The 24,225-nt window shown below is 40.7% G+C and overlaps 1 protein-coding gene across 2 annotated transcripts in view; it reads left to right on the forward strand.

The window, feature by feature from the left end:
* AAGAB (alpha and gamma adaptin binding protein) overlaps positions 1 to 24,225 on the forward strand; it is a 73,190-nt gene that overhangs the window by 32,498 nt on the left and 16,467 nt on the right. For both annotated transcript variants that reach the window (XM_043919838.1, XM_043919839.1), the window contains exon 5: positions 5,904 to 5,987. In XM_043919838.1, coding sequence (XP_043775773.1) covers positions 5,904 to 5,987 — 84 coding nt within the window. The remainder of the gene's footprint in view (positions 1 to 5,903; positions 5,988 to 24,225) is intronic.

Consider the following 24,225-nt stretch of genomic DNA (forward strand, 5'->3'; position numbering starts at 1 on the left):
CTTTTAGAATTTGAAATAGCTCAGTTGGAATTCTGTAACCTCCACTAGCTTTGTTTGTAGTAATGATTCCTAAGGCCTACTTGACTTCACACTCCAGGATGTCTGACTCTAGGTAAGTGAATACATCATCGTGGTTATCCGAGTCATTCAGATCTTTTTTGCATAGTTCTTCTGTGTATTTTTGCCACCTCTTCTTAATCTCTTCTGTTTCTCTTAAGTCTTTGCCATTTTTGTCCTTTATTGTGCTCATCTTTGCATAAAACGTTCTCTTGGTAACTCCTGTTTTTTGAAGAGCTGTCGTTTTCCCCATTCTATTGTTTTCCTCTTATTTCTTCGCATTATTCACTTAAGAAGGCTTTCTTATCTCTCGTAGCTATTCTCTGGAACTCTTCTTTCAGTTGAGTATATTGTTCCCTTTCTCCTTTTCCTTTCACTTCTCTTCTTTGCTCAGCTATTTGTAAGCCCTCCTCAGACAACCATTTTTCCTTTTTGCATTTCTTGAAGGAAATGGCAACCCACGCCAGTACTCTTGCCTGGAAAATTCTATGGATGGAGGAGCCTGGTAGGCTACAGTCCATGGGGTCACATAGAGTCGGACACAACTGAGCGACTTCACTTTCACTTTTCCTTGGAAATGGTTTGATCACCTCCTCCTATACAGTGTTACAAACCTCCGTCCATAGTTCTTCAGGCATTCTGTCTGCAAGATCTAATCCCTTGAATCTATTCATCACCTCCACTGCATAATCATAAGGAATTTGATTTAGGACATACATGAATGGCCTAATGGTTTTCCCTCCTGTCTTCGTTTTAAGGCTAAATTTTGTAATAAGTTGCTGATGACCTAAGCCTCAGTCAGCTCCTGATCTTGTTTTTGCTGACTGTATACAGCTTCCCCATCTTAGGCTGCAAAGATTATAATCAATCTCATTTCGCTTTTGACTATCTGGTGATGTCCATGTGTAGAGTTATTTGTTGTGTTGTTGGAAGAGGGTGTTTGCTATGACCAGTGCATTCTCTTGGGAATACTCTGTGTTAGCCTTTGCCCTGCTTCATTTTGTACTCCATAATGTCATCAAAGGTACTGACTGGCCTGTAATTTTCTTTTTTGGTGGTATCTTTGTTTTTGGTATCAGGGTGATGGTGGCTTCATAGTGTGTCTTTGGTAGTATTCCCTTCTCTTCAGTCTTTTACAAGAGTTTGAGAAGGATCGGTAAAAATTCTTTGTATGTTTGGTAGAATTCGCCTGTGAAGCCATCTGGACCTGGACTTGCATTTGTAGGGAATTTTTTGTTTTTTGTTTTTTCGACTACAGATTCTCTTTCACTTCCAGTGATCTGTCTTTTCAAATTATCTTCTTCTTGATTCAGTTTTAATGAGATGTATTTTTCTGGAAACCTGTTCATTTCTTCTCTGTTGTTGAATTTGTTGGCATTAAATTGTTCATAGTACTCTCTTACGGTTTTCATGTTTGGGTTCCACATAAGTGAAAAAAAACTTCTCGATCATATTTTCACATGCGACTCTACTTAAACGTAATGAAAACATTCCATTTTAAAAACAATTTGTGACAAGCAGTGAAAGGTGAATACTATACAATAATGTGGAATGGAAGAGAACAGAGAACAAGAGATCGTGGGACCACTGCCAACCACACCAAAGGTTGGTCTTCATGCAAAGAAGGTGATGTTGTGTATATATGGGATTGGAAGTGAGTTCTCTACTATGAGCTCCTTTTGGAAAACCAATTAGTTCCAATAAATACTGCTCCCACGTAGACCAAGTGAAAGCGGCACTAGACAGAAAGTGTCTGGAATCAGTCAACAGAAAATGCATCATCTTCTTCCATCAGGATAACTCAAGACCACATGTTTCTTTGATTACTAGGCAAGAACTGTTACAGCTTGACTGGAAAGTTCTGATTCATTGTCATATTCACCAGATATTGCACCTTCAGATGTCCATTTATTTCAGTCTTTATAAAATTCTCTTAATGGAAAAAATGTCAATTCCCTGGATGATTGTAAAAGACACCTGGAACAGTTCTTTGCTCAAAAAGATACAAAGTTTTGGGAAGGTGGAATTATGAGATTGCCTGAAAAATGGCAGAAGATAGTAGAACAAAATAGTGAATATATTGTTCAGTAGAGTTCTTGGTGAAAATGGAAAATGGGTCTGTTATTTTTACTTAAAAACCGAAGGAATTTTTTGGCCAACCTGGTATTATTGTATTCCCATCAGTTTCTCACTTTATGTCTGTCAGTATTTGTTTTATGTATTTGGGTGTTTCTTTATTGGGTGCACATAGTGTCCTTTATTTTTCTTTATGCCTTTTGTTTTAAAGTCTTTTTTGTCTGACCATGAGTATTGCTAACTCTTGCTTTCCTGTGATCTTCATTTGCATGATACGTCTTTTTCCATCCCCTCTCTTCCAGTCTGTGTGTTCTTTGCCCTAAAGTGCAAAGTGCCTTGTACCTACAAGGGTGCCTTGTAGGTGGCATAGTCTCTTGTTTTTTTAATCCAGTCCACCACCCTGTGTTTTGATTGGAATAGTCTGTTTACATTTAAGGAAATTATTGGTAAATATGTATTTAATTCCACTTTAAACCTTGTTTTCCAGTTGATTCTGTGTTTCTTCTTTGTCTCTTTGTTTTTCATTTTGTGGTTTGATAATTTCCCTTTATTTTATGCTTGTGTTTTCTGTTTGGTTTTTGTGAATCTGTTGTATGTTTTTGATTTGTGGTGACCCTGTTTTTCAAGTATGTTAACCCCTTCCTGTATTGCTTTTAGACTGGTAGTCATATAGGCTCAAATGAAAGAATCTGTATTTTCTTCCTCTCCTCCTCTGCATTTTATCATTTTGATGTCCTCAGTTACATCTTCATGTTTATCCTTTTGCTATTCCTTACGTTTATCATTGCTTTCATAAATAGATTTAAAGCCTTTTTTTTTTCTTTTTGATCTGTATACTGGCTTATTTAAATGATTTACTTTACAATTGTGATATTTTCTTTCCTTGATTCTTTTATAATAAGAGAAGACCTTAATATTTCTTCTAGAATAGGTCTAGTATTGCTCTTTTCTTTTAGTTTTTCCTTGTCTGAGAAATTCTTTCTCTCTCCTTCTCTTCTAAATGATATTCTTGCTGGGTAAAGCATTCTAGGTTGCAGATTTTTCCCTTTTAAGACTTTAAATATGTTTATCCACTCCCTTCTAGTCTGCATTATTTCAGACTAGCGAAATCAGCTTATAGCCTTATGGGTGCTCCCTTATAATTAACTCTTTGTTTTTCTTTTACTGCACTTAGAATCTTCTCTTTGTCTTTAACTTTTGCCATTTTGATTATAGTTTGTCTTGGTATAGGTCTGGGTTCATTTTATTCAGGAACTTCTGTGCTTTCTGTATCTGGATATCTGTTTCCTTCTTTAGGTTTGGAAAGCTTTCAGCCATAATTTCTTCAAACACATTTTCAATCTCCTTTTCTCTTTCTTCTCCTTCTGAAGTCCCTATTATCATAGAGTGGCACACTTTTACGTTATCCCATGCATGTGTGCTCAGTTGCTTTAGACGTGTCCAACTCTGCAACCCCATGAACCATAGCCTGCCAGGCACCTCTGTCCATGGGATTTTCCCTACAGGATACTGGAGTGGGTTGCAGTGCCCTTCTTCAGGGAATTTTCCTGACCCAGGGGTTGAACCCACATTTTCTGTGTCTCCTGCATTGCAGAAGAATTTACCACTGAGCCACCGGGGAAGCCCATGTTATCCATAGGAGGTATTTTATATTATTTTCACTTTTTTTTTTTCATTTGGCTTTCTGTCTACTGTGTTCTGAATGGGTGATTTTCATTATTCTGTTTTCCAAATCACTTTTTCATTCTACTAGTCATTGCCTTTATCTTAGTTTTAATCTTGGCAAATGAATTTTCTAATTTTCTTGCCTCCTCCTCATAGTTTCTAGTTATTTGTTTGTTTTACAGTAATATGCATTTCTGTCGATAGCCTTTCTTAATTCCTCTGGTATATTCATTACCTCTTTTTTGAACTTGGAGTCTATTACACTGAAGAAGTCTGTTTAATTGTTCTTTTAGGGGAATTCTGTTGGTCTTTTAACTGGTAGTGGTTGCTCCGCATCTCATTTTACATATATTTCTCTTACTCTGAGTTTAGGAGAAACTTGCATACTGTGGCCTTGGAAGACTTTATTTGTGGGAGCGTCTCTGTGTAGCTTGCGTGGGGTTCATGTTTTCCATGCAGGGGCTGCTTTTATGTGGACGCCGTCTGCCTCTCCTCAGCATGTGCCGGCTCTTACCCCCTTGATAGGGGTGCACAGATGCTGTGATCCACGTGTTCTCCCAGGCCGCTGGCAGCGTTGGCTGGTACCTACTCCTGGGGCCCATGGCAGCAGCTCCTGTGCACTCCTAGGTCCCACAGTGGCAGGGGCGGTGATTGGCGCCTGCTCTTGGATCTCTCTGTGCCTGTAGTGGTTTGTGTTGCCCCCAGAGCTTGCATAGCAGTGTCCTGAAGTCTGAGACCGTGTGTGCAGGGAAAGAGGCTCTTAAAGCAGCCCTGCCTTTCCCCTTGCGTGGCCCCTGCAGTGGCACTTGCCTCTGTGGCGGGTCCAGGCTGCTTCCTCGTGTGCCTCTGGTTGTGGGCGTGCCCTTCCAGCCCTTCAGGCCGTCTCTGCACAGCCAGCCCCAGCGCTCCCCCTGAGTTTGACCTCCAGAGCCTGAGGTGCCGCAGCCAGCCCCCGCCCGCACTGGCAGACACGTGTCAGACTGGGCCATGCAGGGCGGCACGCCCGCTGTCTGTGCAGGTCTCTCTTCGGCCTTCTCTGGCCAGTTGCTCCACTCTCCTTTGAGGCTCCAGAGCTCCCACTCTGTCCTGGCTGACCACTCTGCTGGTGCACCGACGTCCCAGGATATTGGAACCTTTCCTCTTTCATAGCTCCCTTCCAAGGATGCAGGTCCTGTCCTGATTCCTTTCTCTTTCTTTTTTCCTTTTCTTTTGTCCTACGTGGTTATGTGGAAATTTTCTTCCCCTTTCAGAAGTCTTGAGTTCTTCTGCCAGTGTTCAGTAGGTGTTCTGTGAGAGTTGTTCCACGTGTAGATGTATTTTTGACGTATTTGTTGAAGGAGGTGAGCTCCACATCCTTATCCTCTGCCATCTTGTTCACTCTCCAGTTTCTAGAATATTCTTATCAGGAACTCCAAGCTTTGTATTTTCTTAGTTTTTTTTTTTTCCTTTTTACGTAAGTTATAGTGTGAAATAGCAACTAAATAGGCAAGATAATTGTCAGTTATTTTAAAGTGTGGACTGTGGCCCACAGTCCTAGATATACACATATAGTCAGCTGTCTGTATCTAAGGGTTTTGCACCCATGGATTCAACCAACAGCACATTGAAAATGTTCAGGAAAAAAAAAAAATCCAGAGGGTTCCAAAAAGTTTACATAGTATTAGGTATTATAAGAAGTCAAGGGATGATTTAAAGTATATGGGAGGAAAAAGGTATATAGGATGATGTGGGTAGATTATGTGCTAGGTCACTTTAGTTGTGTCCAACTCTGTGTAACCCTATGGACTGCAGCCTGCCAGGCTCCTCTGTCCATGGTATTCTCCAGGCAGGAATATTGGAGTGGGTTGCTATGTCCTTCTCCAGGGGTTCTTCTGGACCCAGGGATTGACTGGTGGGTAGATTATATGTAAATACTAAACCACTTTATATAAGGGACTTGAGCATCTGCAGATTTTGTTATCCATGGTGGGGAGAGAGTCCTGGAGCCAGTCCTTCATGAATACTGAGGGATGAATATATATAAATATTTATGTATGTGTAAGAGTGTGTGTGTGTGTGTGTATGTGTATATATATATATACTTTTTTTTCCCCCTCCCTGATTAGATGACTTCCCAGAATCTACAGGAGTAAAGCGAATTGTTCAAGCCTTGAATGCCAACGTCTGGTCCAATGTAGTGATGAAGAATGGTAAGTAACTTGAGACTAAACGTTCTAAAGATTTTTTTCCTCCTGTTCTTTCTAAGTTTTAAATTATTCAGATATATGTGGAAGCATTAAGATTATATGAAATCTGTATATTGTTCCATTTTAAAGTCCCAGTTGAAGGGAAAGCCAAAATAAACATTTCTAAGACTTTAAAATATATGTTGAATCGTTAACAAGAATTTGGAACTTACGTTTAACATGCTTGGCCTTGTCTTTGGCTTTGCAAAATACCCCCAAAGTTGTAAAGGATGACTTCTGTCCTTACAGAGCTCATAGTCCAGCAGTCCCGCAGAGGAATCAAAGTGTGTACTTTTAAAATGCTAGGTAACTGTGCAAGGCAGTCTTGGATGAGTACAGAATGTCTGATTCAAGCAGCAGAGGCAGAGGGGCCAGAGATGTGGCCTTTATTTATTGTGGGCCTGAGTATAGAGTTTCAAGTCGAAAGCAGGTCTTAGCAGTTGTCTTCATGGGATGGTCAAGATTTGGGTTGGTGAAGCGAGAGAGTGGCAAACAGTGGAGGGAGCGTGTCTTCAAGAATAATGGTTGTATCTTTTAGGGTTTCTCAGAAACTCTTGCCTACCAGTTGGACCTAGCTTAGGGGAGAGAGGCCTGTATTTGAGGCAGGAGAATCTGAGCTTTTTCCTATAGGAAGTGGTGAGTCTTACGAGACTTCTTAACAAGTGGTGCAAAGAAGTTGGCACCTTTGAAAGGTTGATGTTGTGGTGGGTTTGGCAGCTGAAGCAGATAAGAGGTAGAGCCTGAAGTCAGGCTCTGTGGCTGCAGCTCAGTAGCCATAGGGCGAGAAGCTGAATCTCAAGTGCTGTTTGAAGCCAACGGGCTAGTTGGTACACATTAGCCTCTTATTGTCTGTATTAGTTTGCTCGAGGCTGCGGTAACAAACTACAACCAACTGGAGTCTTAGAACAACAGGTATTTATTGTCTCACAGTTCTAGATGCCAGAGGTCCCTTTGATGGTGCTAGGGAGGTATCTGCTCCGGGTGTCTCTTCTGGCTTCTGGTAGCGTAATTCCAGTCTTCACATGTATTCTCCCTGTTTGCTGGTCTCTGTCCCTGTCTTTTTTATATAAGGATAACAGTCATAATGAATTAAGAGCCCACCCTACCCCAACATGACTTCATCTTTACCAATTATATTTGCAAATAAGGTAACAATCTGAGGTATGAGAGGTTAGAACTTCACCATATAATTTGTAGGGGAGTGTAATGCAACCTATAACATATTTCTATTGGAATCACTGCCTGTGTAGTGTTTTTCTTTTTTGTAGCACTTGGCTGCCCCAACAAGTATGTTATGCTAGGTGAGACACTGCAGAAAAGAATGAGAAAAATCATGTTTAAGTGACCTTATCCCATATTCCCTGAGATAAAGGAAAATCGGTTTTATAAAAATAGAAATATTTCATCTCAGTTTTCTGTTGACACTTGAGATTAAAGTGAGGGTGGGGGCTTTTGAGCTTGCCTGAAATCTAATTGAAGCCATGCATCATGAGAGAATTTGCTTCTAGCATAGAAAGGTATTCCTTCCTCCCCTTTTCTTCTCCTTTCTCCCTTTCATTTAATTGTTTTCTGGGGGAAAGTCTAATGGGTCTTATTATGTTGAATTCCAAAGATATTAGACTTTATTCTGTTGTAGAAGCAATCAAGTTAAGGCCATGATAGTTCTAAAAAAATAGATTTCAGCCTATGTTTTCATCTCCCTGTTACCAAAACAGACCCCAGTTAAGGCTTGGTTCTCATTCATTCATTCAGCAAATCCTTGTTGAAAATTTATCATGGTGCACCATTGCTATAGACTGTCATCACTATGAAAATACACTTAAGGTATATGGTACATAAACTGGATCAGTGTGGAATACAGTTACATTCAGTGGTGCTTGTTATATTCATAAGAAATATTTTCAAGAGAGCTTATTTGGTTTTAATCACTTTTTGAAAAATCCGCCCCTCAAGTTTACACATTAAAGAAGTACTGTGGGCTTCCCAGGTGGTGCTAGTGGTAAAGAACCCAGCTACCAATGCAGAACACTCAAGAGAGACAGGTTTGATCCCTGGATCAGGAAGATCCCCTGGAGAAGGTCATGGCAACCCATTCTAGTATTCTTGCCTCTAGAATTCTGCCTGGTTGCAGAGTCAGACACGACTGAAGTAACTTAGCACTCACGCACATCTTATAATTTACATTTATAGCTATAAATTTAGAAGCTGGACTGAACACACTTTATTACTTTGGAATTATGGTCAAAGGTATTTTCTGGAAAACAAAATATGCTTTTCAGACACTACACAATACTCTCAAGAGAACTGCAAAGCCAAGAGGCACACTGGATTTCTCATGGCCTTTGCCTTGAAGCATCTTTGCTTTATTTTTTTTCTCTGCAGTAGTGATATATTGGTTTGCTCTTAACCAAACCTCAAATATTGCTGTTAGCTTAATTCCATTTTTAAGAGGATGTTGACCTACATGGTATGAAGGAAACTTAACTCTCTTCTTTCTCGAAGGAGCCCTAGGTATGGAAATACAGTGGCATTTAGATGCAGCCCAAGTTTTAGGAAGTGTGGAGGACATCCTTGTGTAGCCCCACATCTTAGATTAGAGACAGAATTCGGTATGAGTATATGGTGGGGGCCGTATTACTGTTCCAGGATTGGCCTGCCCCCGTGCCCTCTGTAGGTCCTTGCTCTGCTGGTGGGCTGAGTGAGCCGTGCCCGCCTCCCAGCAGCCTGTTCGTGAAGGTCGCCTGCCAGCAGGTGCTCAGACTGCTCTGTTTATTTGCAAGTGTCCATCTTTTCTAGTTCTTTTTTCTCTTTCATTTCCCCCCTTTCCTCTTTCTCTCCTTTTGTTTTTCTCTTTTAAAAAATTGTGATTAAATATACATAGCGTAAGAGTTACCGTTTTGACCATTTTTAAGTCTACAGTTCAGAGGCATTAAATACGTTCACATTGTTGTGCAGCCATCACTACTCAAAGCTTTTTAAACCCCCCAAAATTTTAAATCAGGAAGTTAGTTGACAAAGTAAAGAAAAATATTGGAGGTGTTCTTTTAGTTTGTTTTTCTGCTGGAAATTCAACCAAGGTTTTTTATACAGGATTTTAGAGAATAGTAAGAGAGGTAGCATACCTAATTCATTTTAAGGCCAGGTTAAATGATCCAAATCCCTAAAGATAGTACCAATAAAGGAAATCATTAGAGGCCTTCTCCTCTATGAACATAGATGCCATGATTTTAACCAAAATACTAGCAACCCTAGCCCTGAAATACATAAAAAGAATATAACCTGACCTAGTTGAGTTATTCCAAGAACCTAAGATTCTTTAATATAAGAAAAAGTTACTTAAATCACTGCTTGAACAGGTTATGGGGGGATCATATGATTATGACAGTTAATGAAAAATGCATTTAAAATTTAAAAAATCTGTACAGAGGGGGGAAATAAACTGAACAAATTAGAAGTGGACTCTTGTGGCAGAAACTGACAATATGTGATATAGTGTACACCACACTGAATGTAAAACAGGGAGAGGTAGAGTGGGGCCACTTCTCACTTTCAGGACACTAATGACTAGCTTTCCTGTTGTTGTTTTCATTAGAAAAATTACTATAATCACAGTTGATTCTTTGGGATTATTACATTGCCAGTTATATAATCTCAGTTAATTATTTTGAAATATGTATTATCTATTTAGTAAGCAATAATGGATCATTGAGGTTATATCATATTGGTCTTTAATTTTGATTCAGAAAAGTATTAGCTTGAAATCTTATAAAAATGCATTTTAAATGTGCTCAGCTTGGGAAAAACATTTCCAATTCTAATAAGGACTGTGAAAATTTAGCTGTTATGGCAAATATCCCTGAAAATGTGCAGATCTGACTAGGGTTTCATTTCTTTGCAGTTTAAGGCCACTAAGCATTCACAAGTCAAATACCCAATCTGAAAATCCACTTAATTAAAAACTTAAAAATGAATAACTTTCTTCCTGCCTTCCACCAAGATAAAGTGAATGTGTTTTCCTCAATGGGACTTCCTGATTGAAATGAATGGCAAGCTCAGTTATTTGCTTATTGTAAGTCTGAACAACTTACCCTGCCTAGTAAGTTTTTGCCCCTAGTCTTTTTCTTAAAAGTTAATAATATAAAAGATGGTTCCGTGGGATTCTAGTTTCACCACCTTCATGGCCTGCTGGTTTTGCAAATAAAGTTGTTATTCCTTGCCCCAACAACTTGTCTCTCGATTTATTAATCTGTCATTCCATGAGCATTATGAGCTTGGACTTGGTAAAAAGTTTTGCCCTGGCAGCTTGGAACCTTGGGGCTCATAGACAGCTGACATGGGTTGAGGAATTTTCAGGTAAGGCCCTAACAGCTTCCAGGAGCACTTGTTCTGAGAATCTTCCCTTCAAAATTCCCCAAAGCAACACTGTCTGCTGCAGGGCTTGGCAGTTGAAGCAAGAAACTGACATCTGGAAGCTGATGGGCTCCATACAATAGGGTAAATAGAAAAAATAATAATGATAACTTAGAAGTATGAGATTAACAGATACAAACCACACAAAACAATAAGGATTTACTATATAGTACAGGGAGCTATATTCAATATATTGTAATAGTCTATAATGGAAAATAATCTGAATATATATATATATATATATATATATATATATATGTAAAACTGAATCACTTTGCTCTACACTTGAAACTAACACAGTATTGTAAATCAGTTATGTGAAGTGAAAGTTGCTCTGTCTTGTCCAACTCTTTGTGATCCATGGACTGTATAGTCCATGGAATTCTCCAGGCCAGAATACTGAAGTGGTCTCCCCCCTCCAAGGGGTCTTCCCAACCCAGGGATCGAATCCCGGTCTCCCACATTGCAGGTGGATTCTCTACCAGCTGAGCCACAAGGGAAGCCCAAGAATACTGGAGTGGGTAGCCTGTCTCTTCTCCAGCAGATCTTCCTGACCCAGGACTCAAATCGGGGTCTCCTGCATTGCAGGTAGATTCTTTACCAACTGAGCTATCAGGGAAATCAACTATACTTGAACTACTAAAAAAAAAAATGAGGGATATATTGTGTAGCTGGAAATACAAACACACATACACATGCATTAATGATACAGAAACAACCAAAGAAAAGATACATTTACTCTTTTTTTTTTTTTTTGCTTCTCTATTTGTGTCATCTTTTATTTCTTTCACCAGTGTTTTATAGATTTCTATATACAGGTCTTTTGTTTCTTTAGGCTAATTTATTTCTAAGTATTTTATTCTTTTTGTTGCTACATTTACTCTTAGGAAAGTGTCCTCTGAATGGTGGAAAGTATCTGTAAACCATACATTTATCTGATAAGGATCCAGTTGTTCAGTCACTCAGTTGTGTCTGACTCTGTGAGTCCATGGACTGTAGCATGCCAGGCTTCCCTGCCCTTCACTATCTCCTGGAGTTTGATCAAACTCATGTCTGTTAAGTCGATGATGCCGCCTAACTTATCTCATCCTCTGTTGCCCTCTTCTGCCCTCAATCTTTCCCAGCATCAGTGTCTTTTCCAGTGAGTTGGCTCTTTGCATCAGGTGACCAAAGATTTGGAGCTTCAGTATCAGTCTTTCCAGTGAATATTCAGGGTTAATTTCCTTTAGGATTGACTAGTTTGATCTCCTTCCTGTCTAAGGGACTCTCAAGAGTCTTCTCCAGAACCACAGTTTGAAAGCATCAGTTTTTTGGTGCTCAGCCTTCTTTATGGTTCAGCTCTCACATCTGTACATGATTACTGGAAAGACCATAGCTTTGACTATATGGACCTTTGTTGGCAAAGCAATGTCTTTGCTTTTAATATGTTGTCTAGGTTTGTCATAGGTTTTCTTCCAAGGAGCAAGCACCTTTAATTTCATGGCTGCAGTCACTGTCTGCAGTGATTTTGGAGCCCAAGATTCTGTTACTGTTTCCATTTTTTCCTCATCTGTTTGCCAGGAAATGATGGGACTGGATGCCATGATCTTAGTTTTTTGAAGGTTGAATTTTAAGCCAGCTTTTTCACCCTCCTTTGCCTTCATCAAGAGGCTCTTTAGTTCCCCTTCGTTTTCTGCCATTGGAGTGGTGTCATCTGCATATCTCAAGGTTATTGATATTTCTCCCAGCAGTCTTGATTCCAGCTTGTGATTCATCCAGCCCGGCATTTTGCATAATTTACTCTGCATATAAGTTAAACAAACAGGTGACAGTATACAGCCTTGACGTATTCCTTTCCCAATTTTGAACCAGTCCATTGTTCCATGTCTGGTTCTGACTTTTACTTCTTGACCTGCATATAGGTTTCTCAGGAGGCAAGTAAGGTGGTCTGGTGTTCTAATCTCTTTAACAGCTAATGTTAGTAGTTCTCAAACTTTGCTGCATATTATAATTACCTGGGGAAGATGTTTTATTTTATTTTATTTTTCATTTATTTTTATTAGTTGGAGGCTAATTACTTCATAACATTGAAGTGGGTTTTGTCATACATTGACATGAATCAGCCATGGAGTTTACCTGGGGAAGATGTTTTAAATCTCTATGCCTAGGCCTCACCCCACAACAGTTAATGCAGAATCTCTAAGAATTTTCCACAGTTTGTTGTGATCCACACAGTCAAAGGCTTTAGCGTAGTCAATGAAGCAAATGTTTTTCTGGAATTCCCTTGCTTTTTTTATGGTCCAACAGATGTTGGCAGTTTGACCTCTGGTTCTTCTGCCTTTTCTAAATCCACTTGTACATCTGAAGGTTCTTGGTTCATGTATTGTCGAAGCCTGTCATGAAGGATTTTGAACACTACCTTGCTTCCATGGTGAAATAAGTGCAACTGTGCCATAGTTTGAACATTCTTTGGCATTGCCCTTCTTTGGAATTAGAATGAAAACTGACCTTTTCCAGTCTTGTGGACACTGCTGAGTTTTCCAAATTTGCTGGCCTATTGAGTGCAGCAATTTAACAGCATCATCTTTTAGGATTTGGAATAGCTGGAATTTGATCACCTCCACTAGCTTTGTTCATAGTGATGCTTTCTAAGGCCCACTTGACTTTACAGTCCAAGATGTCTAGCTCTAGGTGAGTGACCACGCCATTGTGGTTATCTGGGTCACTAAGACCTTTATTGTACAGTTCTTCTGTGTATTCTTGCCACTTCTTCTTAATATCTTCTGCTTCTGTTAGGTCCACACCATTTCTGTCTTTATTGTGCCCATCTTTGCATGGAATGTAGTACTTAGAATGTATAAAGAACCCTTATAGCTTAATAATAAAAAGACAATGCAATTTTTAAAATGGTGAAGGAGTTGAATAGACATTTTTCCAAAGAAGGTACACAAATGGCCAGTACACAAATAGCATATGAAAAGATGCTTAACATTATTAATCATCAGGGAAGTCACAACCACGTGAGATACAACTTCATTCTCACCAGGTTAGCTATAATCTAAGAGACATTAAGAAGCATTAGTGAGGATGTGAAGATATTAGAACCCTTATACACTGATGATGAGAATGTAAAATGGTGCTATAGCCACTTTGAAACAGTAGTAGTTTCTCAGAAAAGTAAGCCATATGACCCAGCAATTCCACTCATAGGTATTTTACCCAAGAGAATTGAAAACATATGTCCACAAAAAACTTGAACACAGATGTTTCTAGCAGCATTATTCATAATTGCAAAAAAAAAAGTGGAAACAAATGCTGAATTGGAAATAACTGCTGAAAACAGCATCCATATGATAGAATATTATTCAACCATAAAAAGAAATGAAGCATGGATGCATGCTACAACGTGGATGAACCTCAGAAACATTATGCTAAATGAAAAAAGCCAGACACAAAGGCCACATATTTTAATGATTCCACTTAAGTGAAGTGTTCAGAATACTTAAATTCATAGAGATAGAAAGTAGATTAGTGGTTCCCAGGGGTAGGGAGGGGTGGTTTGGGGTATGAAATTTCTTTTTTGAAGTGATAAAAGTGTTTTAGAATTATGTAGTGATGATGGCTACACAACTTTGTAAATATACTAAAACCCACCAAATTTCATACTTTAAAGAAGTTGAATGTTATATATATATGTAAATGATATCTCAGTAAGAAGGAGGAAAGGGAAGGCTGGAAAGAGAAAGGAAAAAAGGAAGGGAGTAAGGAAGGAAATAGTACTGTTAATGATGATAGTACTGTTAGAAGGATGTTGATAGAAGGCAGTGAGATGGTAACCATACTAATGAGCTGCTAATATATATACATTATCTTGTTTAATCACAATATTTGAAAGAGTTAGGCCTAAAGAGGTCAAGTAATTTCCCCAAGGTCATATAAGTCATCAGTTCTCAAACTTCTTTGCACACTGGAATCACTTGGGGAACTTTAAAAAATACTGATGCCTGAATCTCATTCTTGGAGATTCTGCATTAACTGCTGTGGGGTGAGGCCTAGGCATAGAGATTTAAAACATCTTCTCCAGGTAATTATCCCCAGGTAATTATAATATGCAGTAAAGTTTGAGAACCACTAATATTAGCTGTGAAATAGCAAAGCCTCTGATTTGAACTTAGATCTTTATAATTTTGAAGTCTCATGCATTTAACTACTGTGATGTATAGCCTTATAAATTGCTATATTGACGTGAAATTTCTCTAAAGAGTCTGGTGACAGTGTCCAGTGCCAACATTTCTAGTAGCTGTGTGACCTTATGTGGAGCTCATTCTGTCTAGGCTTTATTTTTAATCTGGAAAAGGAGGTTGGTCTCCATCCATGGCTCTGGTTGCACAGTGAGATCACCTGGGAAGCTTTTATGACCTGTGCTGTCTGGGTCTCACCCAGACCATTTATCTTAGAAGGGAGGGGTGGCTACAGTATTTTTTAAGTGCCTCAGGAATTCAGATACGCAATTTGGTTGAGAACCACTGACATAGATGATAGTCTTCTAATTCTAACTTGTAAGAGTCTGTGCTAAATCCATGAGAGTAAACTCGGCATTTTGAAAGCTATTAGCCCTTTGACTGATTTGCTTTCTCCCATTCATGAATCGTGTAATACTCACAGGTCACTCCTCTGACTTACAAAGCCAGAGGACAGAGATAGGACTCTGCCCAGGGTAGAGTCACCTAGAGGCAAAGGTGAAAATAGTGGGCCCTGTCCTCTCTACTTCCTTGGTACCTATTTCTAGTATACAAGATCTCCTTGAGACCAGGAAGAAATAACACAGCCTTTATTAGTAGCTGCCTGTCTGGGGCACAGTTGAGGCCTTAGGTGTAGCTAGATCATGTGAGTTTGTCTTCTGTCAACCTCAGATTTCTCACTGTTCCATAATTTTAGATCTAGTTTCAAGTGTCTATTCATTCATTCAGAAAAACACTTTTGTTTTTTCTGGCTGGGCTGGGTCTTCATTGCTTTGCACAGACTTTCTCTAGTTGTGGCAGGTAAAGGCTATGCTTCATTGCAGTGTGCAAGCTTCTCATTGTAGTGGCTTCTCTTGTTGTATAGCACAGGCTCTAGGCGTGCGGGCTTCAGTAGTTGCTGCTCGTGGACTCGAGAGCATGGGCTCAGTATCATGGCACATGGGCTTAGTTGCTCCCGGCATGTGGGATCTTCCTGGACCAGGGATAAAACCCATGTCCCCTTTATTGGCAGGCAGATTCTTATCCACTGCACCACCAGGCAAGTCCAAACAATATTTATCAAGTGGTTACTATGTGCCAGGCATTGATATCTGTGGTCGGGATACATCAGTGAACAAAACCGACACAAGTTTCTGTCCTTGTAGAGTTTTCATTCTAGTGGGACACATTAGCCAGTAGATAATACACCTAATTAGTCAGTTGTACAATATACTAGAAGATGATAAGTGATGATGAAAAAAAAATAAAGCAGGGTTAGGGATGTTGAGATAGTTGGGTAGATTGCAGTATTAAATAGGTGTAGGTCTTAAGGTTGATCTTAAGAGCTTGAGATCTGAGGATGGAGGTGAGGTCTTTGCCATGTGATATCTGGGAGAATAGCTTAGCAGGCAGAGTAGATAGCTACGGCAAAGGCCCTGAAGAGAGTCCATGCCTGGTGTGTTTGAAGAAGATCAAGGACTGCACTGTGGCTGAGGAGGGAGCCCAGTCAGGGGATAATGGAGGACCAGTTATCAGGGTCTCACAGGCCATCATAGTAACTTGCGTATTTGCTCAGTCAGCCAGGGACTTTGGCAGGGCTTCTGCTGAGTAGAAGAGTAATATGATCTGACGTGAGGTCTGTAAAGAGCACTCTGGCTGCTTTGTGGCGAAGAGACGGTGAAGGTGAGGAGGAGCCAAGGTGATCTCATAGGAGGTGATTGCAATATTCTAGGTGAAAGAGAGCGGTGACACAGACCAGAGTTGTAGCAATGGAAGGAGTGAGGAAAGGTCAAATTCCAGATCTGTTTTGTGGTCATGCCAGCTTGATTGATGGTTTGGATGTGAGGGATGAGAGAGAGAGCACAGTCAAGGAGGACCCCAGGATGTGGGCCTAAGCAGTCAGAGGAAGAGGATGCCATCAACAGCAGTGAGGAAGCTGCAGGTGAAGCCGACTTTGAGGGGCAAGGTGACATATCAGTGGTTTACTTTTGGACGTGTTAACTTTTGAAAGGGACACTAGACTTCCAAGTGGAGATATCAAGTAGCCAGTTGGCTAGATGCATGGAGAGACACATGGGCGGCATTTAAAACCTTGAGCCTACATGAGATCGCCAAGTGAGTAAGTGTAGTAAATAAAGAGGACCAAGGACTCAGCCCAGGGACATTCCAACATTAGGAGGACGGGGAGAAGAGAAAGAACCAGGCAGGGACACACAGAAGGAGTGACAGGCGAGGGGGGAGAACCAAGAGTGCCGGGTCCTGGAAACACGAGTGGAGGGCTGTCAAGGTGGAGGGAGTGGTCAGCTGTGCCACATGCCGCTCACAGGCCAGGTGAGATGAGAACTGAGAACTGCCCTGCAGATTTAGCACTGTGGAGATCATCAGTGGACTTGAGGAGACAGTTTTGGTGAAGTAGTTTTAGGAGAGAGTGGGAGGAGAGGAACTGGAAATGGTGACTGTAAACCGTTCTTGAAAACTTTTTTTTGCAGGAAAGAGGAACAAAGAAATAGGTGGGTGCTAGTGAGAAGAGTGTGGTTTACTTTTATTTATTGTATTTTTTAGAATGAAATCAAGAGCAGCATGTTCATAGGCTGAAGGGAACAAGCTTGTAAAAAAGTGAGAAAACTGTTGGAGGAGGAGAGAGAAGGGAGGAGTGCTAGAAGGCTATCCTTGAGTAGGCGAGAGAGGGTGGGCTCTAATGGGGGAGTGAAGAGGTTGGCCATGGATGGGAGGGGAAAGTAGATCTCTGCAGAGGCAGAATGGAGTGTGTGGGCACAGATGTTGCTGGGTGGGGAGATGTGGCATGGAAATCTGTGGAAGTTTCTTCTGATTGCCTCTGTTTTCTCAGTGAAGTCAGAAGCCGGGTTATCAACTGAGGACAGAAGGAGGTTGTACTAGGATCTGAGGAGAGAGAAGCAAATGTGAAAGCTATCTAGGAGAATGAGAGAGTAGATGAGCCTAGGGATGTAAGATAAAATGCTAAAAATAAATGACTGCCAGACAGCACGACGGGGCCCACTTGAAATCTGGTGTGATACGTTCAAAGTGAAGCCAGGCACAGGCAGCAGGAGTGTGTGTATGTGCCCATGGGGGTGGAGTCGAGGGGTGGGTCTTTTCCCTGGCTGCCTTAAGGTACACGGGTGCAGCCATGGAATCATCAGTTGAGCTTTAGCCAAGCAAGGATATCATGGTAAGAGAGAAGAAGGGGATTAGGTTGTATCCATAAGAGAATGAGTATAATGATTGATCATGGAATTTAAACTGGGTAAGAAAGCGAGAGAGAAAATCAGTGGGGAGAGGAGTCAGGGAAAAGGTGATAGTTTTGAGGTCCCAGTGAAGCTGAAGGTTAATTGGCTTGAGCTACTATAAGGGAGTGGGGGTAATAAGCTGGGAAAATAAGTGGTGATCAGCGAATGAGATGCATGAAATTGAGATATGGAGGGGTTGTAATGGATAATAATAAGATCTTAGGCTATGACCGTGTGACTATTTGACTGAAATAGGTCGAGGACAGCATCTGTAAAACAAAACTTTAATGAACCAAGAGTCAAGTTCTTAGAAGGACCATCAGTATGTGTATTGAACTTTCTGAGAATCAGACAGAAATAGTATTGGAGAAAAGGACAGTGAGCCAGTAATTAAAATTGTGATGAAATAAGAAGAGGTGGCAGGAATACACAGAAGAACTGTACAAAAAAGATCTTCACGACCCAGATAATCCTGATGGTGTGATCACTCACCTAGAGCCAGACATCCTGGAATGAGAAGTCAAGTGGGCCTCAGGAAGCATCACTATGAGGAAAACTAGTGGAGGTGATGGAATTCCAGTTAGCTATTTCAAATCCTGAAAGATGATGCTGTGAAAGTGCTACACTCAAAATGCCAGCAAATTTGGAAAACTTAGCAGTGGCCACAGGACTGGAAAAAGGTCAGTTTTCATTCCAATCACAAAGAAAGGCAATGCCAAAGAGTGCTCAAACTACTGCACAATTGCACTCATCTCACATGCTAGTAAAGTGATGCTTAAAATTCTCCAAGCCAGGCTTCAGCAATATGTGAACTGTGAACTTCCAGATGTTCAAGCTGGTTTTAGAAAAGGCAGAGGAACCAGAGATCAAATTGCCGACATCCGCTGGATCATCAAAAAAGCAAGAGAGTTCCAAAAAAAACATCTATTTCTGCTTTATTGACTATGCCAAAGCCTTTGAGTGTATGGATCACAATAAAATGTGGAAAATTCTGAAAGAGATGGGAATACCAGACCACCTGACCCGCCTGTTGAGAAACCTGTATGTAGGTCAGGAAGCAACAGTTAGAACTGAACATGGAACAACAGACTGGTTCCAAATAGGAAAAGGAGTACGTCAAGGCTGTGTATTGTCACCCTGCTTATTTAACTTATATACATAGTACATCATGAGAAGCGCTGGGCTGGAGGAAGCACAAGCTGGAATCAAGATCGCTGGGAGAAATATCAATAACCTCAGATATGCAGATGACACCACCCTTATGGCAGAAAGTGAAGAAGAACTAAAGAGCCTCTTGATGAAAGTGAAAGAAGATAGTGAAAAAGTTGGCTTAAAGCTCAGCATTCAGAAAACTAAGATCATGGCATCTGGTCCCATCACTTCATGGCAAACAGATGGGGAAACAGTGGAAACAGCGGCAGACTATTTTTGGGGGCTCCAAAATCACTGGAGATGGTGATTGCAGCCATGAAATTAAAAAACACTTACTCCTTGGAAGGAAAATTATGACCAACCTAGACAGCATATTAAAAAGCAGAGACATTACTTTGTCAACAAAGGTCCATCTAGTCAAGGCTGTGGTTTTTTCCAGTGGTCATGTATAGATGTGAGAGTTGGACTATAAAGAAAGCTGAGCACCGAAAAATTGATGCTTTTGAACTGTGGTGTTGGAGAAGACTCTTGAGAGTCCCTTGTAGTGCAAGGAGATCCAACCAGTCCATCCTAAAGGAGATCAGTCCTGGGTGTTCATTGGAAGGACTGATGCTGAAGCTGAAACTCCAATATTTTGGCCACCTGATGCAAAGAGTTGACTCATTGGAAAAGACCCTGATGCTGGGAAAGATTGAGGGCAGGAGGAGAAGGGGGCGACAGAGGATGAGATGGTTGGATGGCATCACCGACTCGATGGACATGGGTTTGGGTGGACTCCGGGAGTTGATGATGGACAGGGAGGCCTGGCTTGCTGCGGTTCATGGGGTTGCAAAGAGTCGGACACGACTGAGCAACTGAACTGAACTGAACTGAAAGGGGAATGGTTGGATGATATGTTGGATGATGGCAGCAAAGTATCAGATGCTTGGCCTTCAAATATAGACTGTGTGAGAGTATCAGTAGGGTTTTATATTTAGAGGCAGTTTTAGAAGTAATTCAATCCAGTGACCCAGTGGGAGTAGGGGACTGTATATTAGATACGACACACGTCTTCTCGAGGTGTTTGCCTGGCTCCCATTGATATTCATTTTAACTAGTAAGCCAGTATTACCCAGTTGATTGATAGGTGGCATATCTCTCGAATGCATTTGGATGGAAAACTGATAGGAACTTTTGAGCTAGTCTGTTCTATGCAGTACAGGTATGGTTTCTATAGCATCCCTGCCAGATGATTGTCCACCGTTTTTGGTTGAATGCTTCTAATAATAGATACTTCAGTATTTTATGAAGCAGTATGCCTAGAAGCAATCAATTGCATAGAGAAATCAGAGAACTGGCCTGTTAATTCTCAGAAGATAGAATATCTTAGTCTGGTAGTTTGGGGAAAGGATATTTTACTTTGTGACATAGAACTGAGAACAGTGGTGAAAATTTTTTCTCTAATGTATTTTCCCCACATCTCCCTATTTTACTGGCTTTCATTTTGATCACTCTTCTTCCTTGTCCTCCTTGGAGGTGAAGAAAGTTCTAATGGAAGTGATTTAACTCAGAGCTGTTGAAATGATTAAGGGGAGGGGAAGAATGGAGATTGTCTAAAGTAATGAGTTTGGAAAAACCAAAGCTGAGAAGGGATTTAATTGGAATATGTAGTGTAGGGTATGCATAGGGTACATGGGGACTTGATTTCCCAAATCCTAGGAGGTAATTTATGGAGTACATTCCACTAAGAGATGATCCAGGCAGAAAAGAGAAATGATTCAGAAGGGACTGCAGTGAATTCTTTTGAATGACAGTTGTGCCTGATTCAGGTTAGGAAGGCTCTTGGCCTAAACCTTTAAGACTTTTCTTTTGGAGAACAATCATTTACTTCCCAATATTTTCTATGAAGTATTTTTTTCTATCAAGTCTTGTACTGGCTGTACAGATTGCATATTGTTGAATTTTATATAATTTAATAAGGGACACTGTTTTGTTTAGTATGCTAGTGTATATGAATTAGCCAGGGGAAGCGTTTAGAACATAGAATCGCTATGCATGCCTCTGGCGTGATGTCTTCCTTTCATAGATGCAGAAAAACGAGGCCTCAGGGAAGAGAGGTGACTTGCCCACATCCACACAGTGAATCAGTAGCTAAGGTGGGACAGCAGGGCAGGTCTCCTAACCCAGGAGTGTTGTGTTTTTCCATTACTGTGTGTGTCTCTGTGTGTGTCATTTGCTCAGTAGTGTCCGACTCTTTGCGACCCCGTGCACTGTGGCCCACCAGGTTGGGAATTTTCCAGGCAAGAGTACTGGAGTGGGTTTCCATTCCCTTCTCCAGGGGATTACAGTGTGTAGATCTGCATTTTTGGCTGATGAGAGAAATGAACACAGAGGAGTTAAATAATTTACCCAGGCTGCATGGGAAATTATTGGCAGTCAGATGAGTTCATTCCCCACAGAACTCTCTCAGGCTGAGGTGTTCTGCTGCCGTGAGTAAGATATTTAATGAGACAGGCAAGAAGTAATGATCATACCTGAGTTTTTGGACCTTTTTTACTGACTGCATTTTAAATAAATCCTTTTAAAAAGGTTGTCTGATGTGGTGTTGATACTAACTTTATCCCATTGTTCTGCACTTAATCCAAAATACCAGTAAGGCTTCTGGATAGTTACTGTAATAACTGTCCTGTTAGGCCTAATGAAAGATAGTTTATTTTAAATTATTTCACTTCAGAGTCACCACGGGTTATTCTCTTTAGTTTGAGTTAAGGTTTATTTGTACGTAGTAGGTGCTCAGTTAATGTAATTTGTTACTTAATTTCACATTGTAAAAGGAAACAGGTTAAATTATGGTACTACAGTTGTAGACAAATTGTTATTCTAGAGAGAGATTTCTAAATCTTCTTGATATAGAGGTAAAATTTCTGGGCTAACTTATAATAACCTGGTTTCATATTCTTGGCCCTACCAATGTCTTGTTTCATAAGTGAAAGCTTCATACTTTTAAAAAAAAATTTATTTATTTTAAATTGAAGGATAATTGCTTTACAACTGGTCAATTGTGTTGACTTCTGCCATACATCAACATGAATCAGCCATACGTATATGTATGTCCCCTCTCTTAAACCTCACTCCCACCCCTCCATCCCTCACCCCCCTGCCCCCTTGTTACAGAGCCCCAGTTTGAGTTTCCTGAGTCATATGACAAATTCCCGTTGGCTATCTGTTTTACATATGGTAGTGTATATAATTTATTTTTTATGTATAAAGCACAGATATGCATAAAATGTATAAGCATAGATATAGTGTATCTGTAATATTAATAGTTCAGTGGGGAGGGTATATTATGATTAGGAAACAAATGTCTAGAAAGGCCCTGAGGGGGCGTGTCTTTGTACCCAATTCCTGGCACAGAGCTCCAAATATTACAATAAATTAATATTTGGGTTTTGTCCTGGCTCCCGAAATAATTCCAGAGCAATCCAGGTGAAAATAGTATCTTCTGTGAATTCAATAACAGACCCCTTTAAACCACACTGGAGTTTATGTTAATAGAATGAGTTTTGGAAAGCCCCTGAGAATGGGAGACTGGTTATCAGGGGAAACAACCGCATGATTAGGTGGTTGGAACTTTCGACCCCACCCCCAACCTCTGAGTTGGGGAGAAGGGCTAGAGGTTGTTAATCACCAACGGTCAGTTTCCAGATTGGTTAACACATTGAGGTGCTGGGAGGGTGGCATGCCTGAAAACTTTGCTCTATGCATCTCTTCCATCTGGGTGTTCCTGAGTTACATTCTTTTATAATGAATTGGTAATCTAGTAGGTAAACTGTTTTCCTGAGTTCTGTGAGGCATTCTAGCAAATTATCAAACCTGAGGAGGGGTTCATGAGGAGCTGAGCCCCTTGGCAGGCAGTTCTGCACTAACTATGGGGGGTAGTGTCAGAATTGCATTAAATTGTAGGATATGTGGTTGGTGTCCTCTAAGAACTGGAGAGTTGCTTTGTGTGGGAAAAAACCATACATCTGATGTCAGAAGTGTTGGTTACAAGTAGAGAAGGAAACAAGTTTTTCCTTAAGGGGCCATGATGAAAGCAGCTGAGAAACAGTAAGCTGAACGATCAGGTGGTACATACTAAACTCTTCAGTTCAGTTCAGCTCAGTCGCTCAGTCATGTCCGACTCTTTGTGACCCCATGGACTGCAGCATGCCAGGCCTCTCTGTCCGTCATCAACTCCCAGAGTTTACTCAAACTCATGTCCCTTGAGTCGGTGATGCCATCCAACCATCTCATCCTCTGTTGTCCCCTTTTCCTCCCGCCTTCAATCTTTCCCACCTTCAGGGTCTTCTCCAATGAGTCAGCTCTTCACAGCAGGTGGCCAGAGTATTGGAGTTTCAGCATCAGTCATTCCAGTGAACACTCAGGACTGATTTCCTTTAGGGTGGACTGGTGGGATCTCCTAGCAGTCCAAGGGACTCTCAAGAGTCCTCTCCAACACCACGGTTCAAAAGCATCATTTCTTCGGCACTCAGTTTTCTTTATATTCCAACTGTCACATCGTACATGACTACTGGAAAAACCATAGCTTTGACTAGACGGACCTTTGTTGGCAAAATAATGTCTCTGCTTTTTAATATGCTGTCCTTGGAGCAAATTCCCAGATGTCACTGTGTTCACTGTAAAGGTCAAACTTCTAGAGAGATCAGAGTTTGCACTGTATGCATTAAAGCCTTCAAATGGTCCAGGAAATGAAGTTGTTAGAAGTGCCTGTACACCTTGGTAGGGTTTTTTAGATGTCTCTATCCATGTCAATTTGCTCACCTTGTATAATACTCCCCGTACTGTCTTGCCTTCCATTTACTCTACTTGAAAATTGGTTTAAGAAAAGGGATGTCAGTAAAATCTCAGCTGCCTACTTGTTACCCTCCGCTCCTGTGAGAGCCAGCTTCTGGCTGTGGAGACTTAGCATTTGGGGGTTTTTTATAGTTGGATAATGTCCTCTTGTTATCATGAAAGAGAACTGACTGGGGGCAGTGCTTTATGCCAGATGTGACAGATTTTTAAAGTTGATTCCCCCCCACTCCCACCTCCGTTTTTAGTCTCCGGTGTAGCTGTCTTCTCTTTCCATTTGCCTGGTGCACCAGGAAACCTAGTGACAGACTCCTTTGTCATCTTTGGATGATCAAGGCATCTTGCTCAGTACTATGCCTTGAA

Source organism: Cervus elaphus, chromosome 12, assembly GCF_910594005.1.
Source record: "Cervus elaphus chromosome 12, mCerEla1.1, whole genome shotgun sequence".
Taxonomy (NCBI): Eukaryota; Metazoa; Chordata; class Mammalia; order Artiodactyla; family Cervidae; genus Cervus; species Cervus elaphus.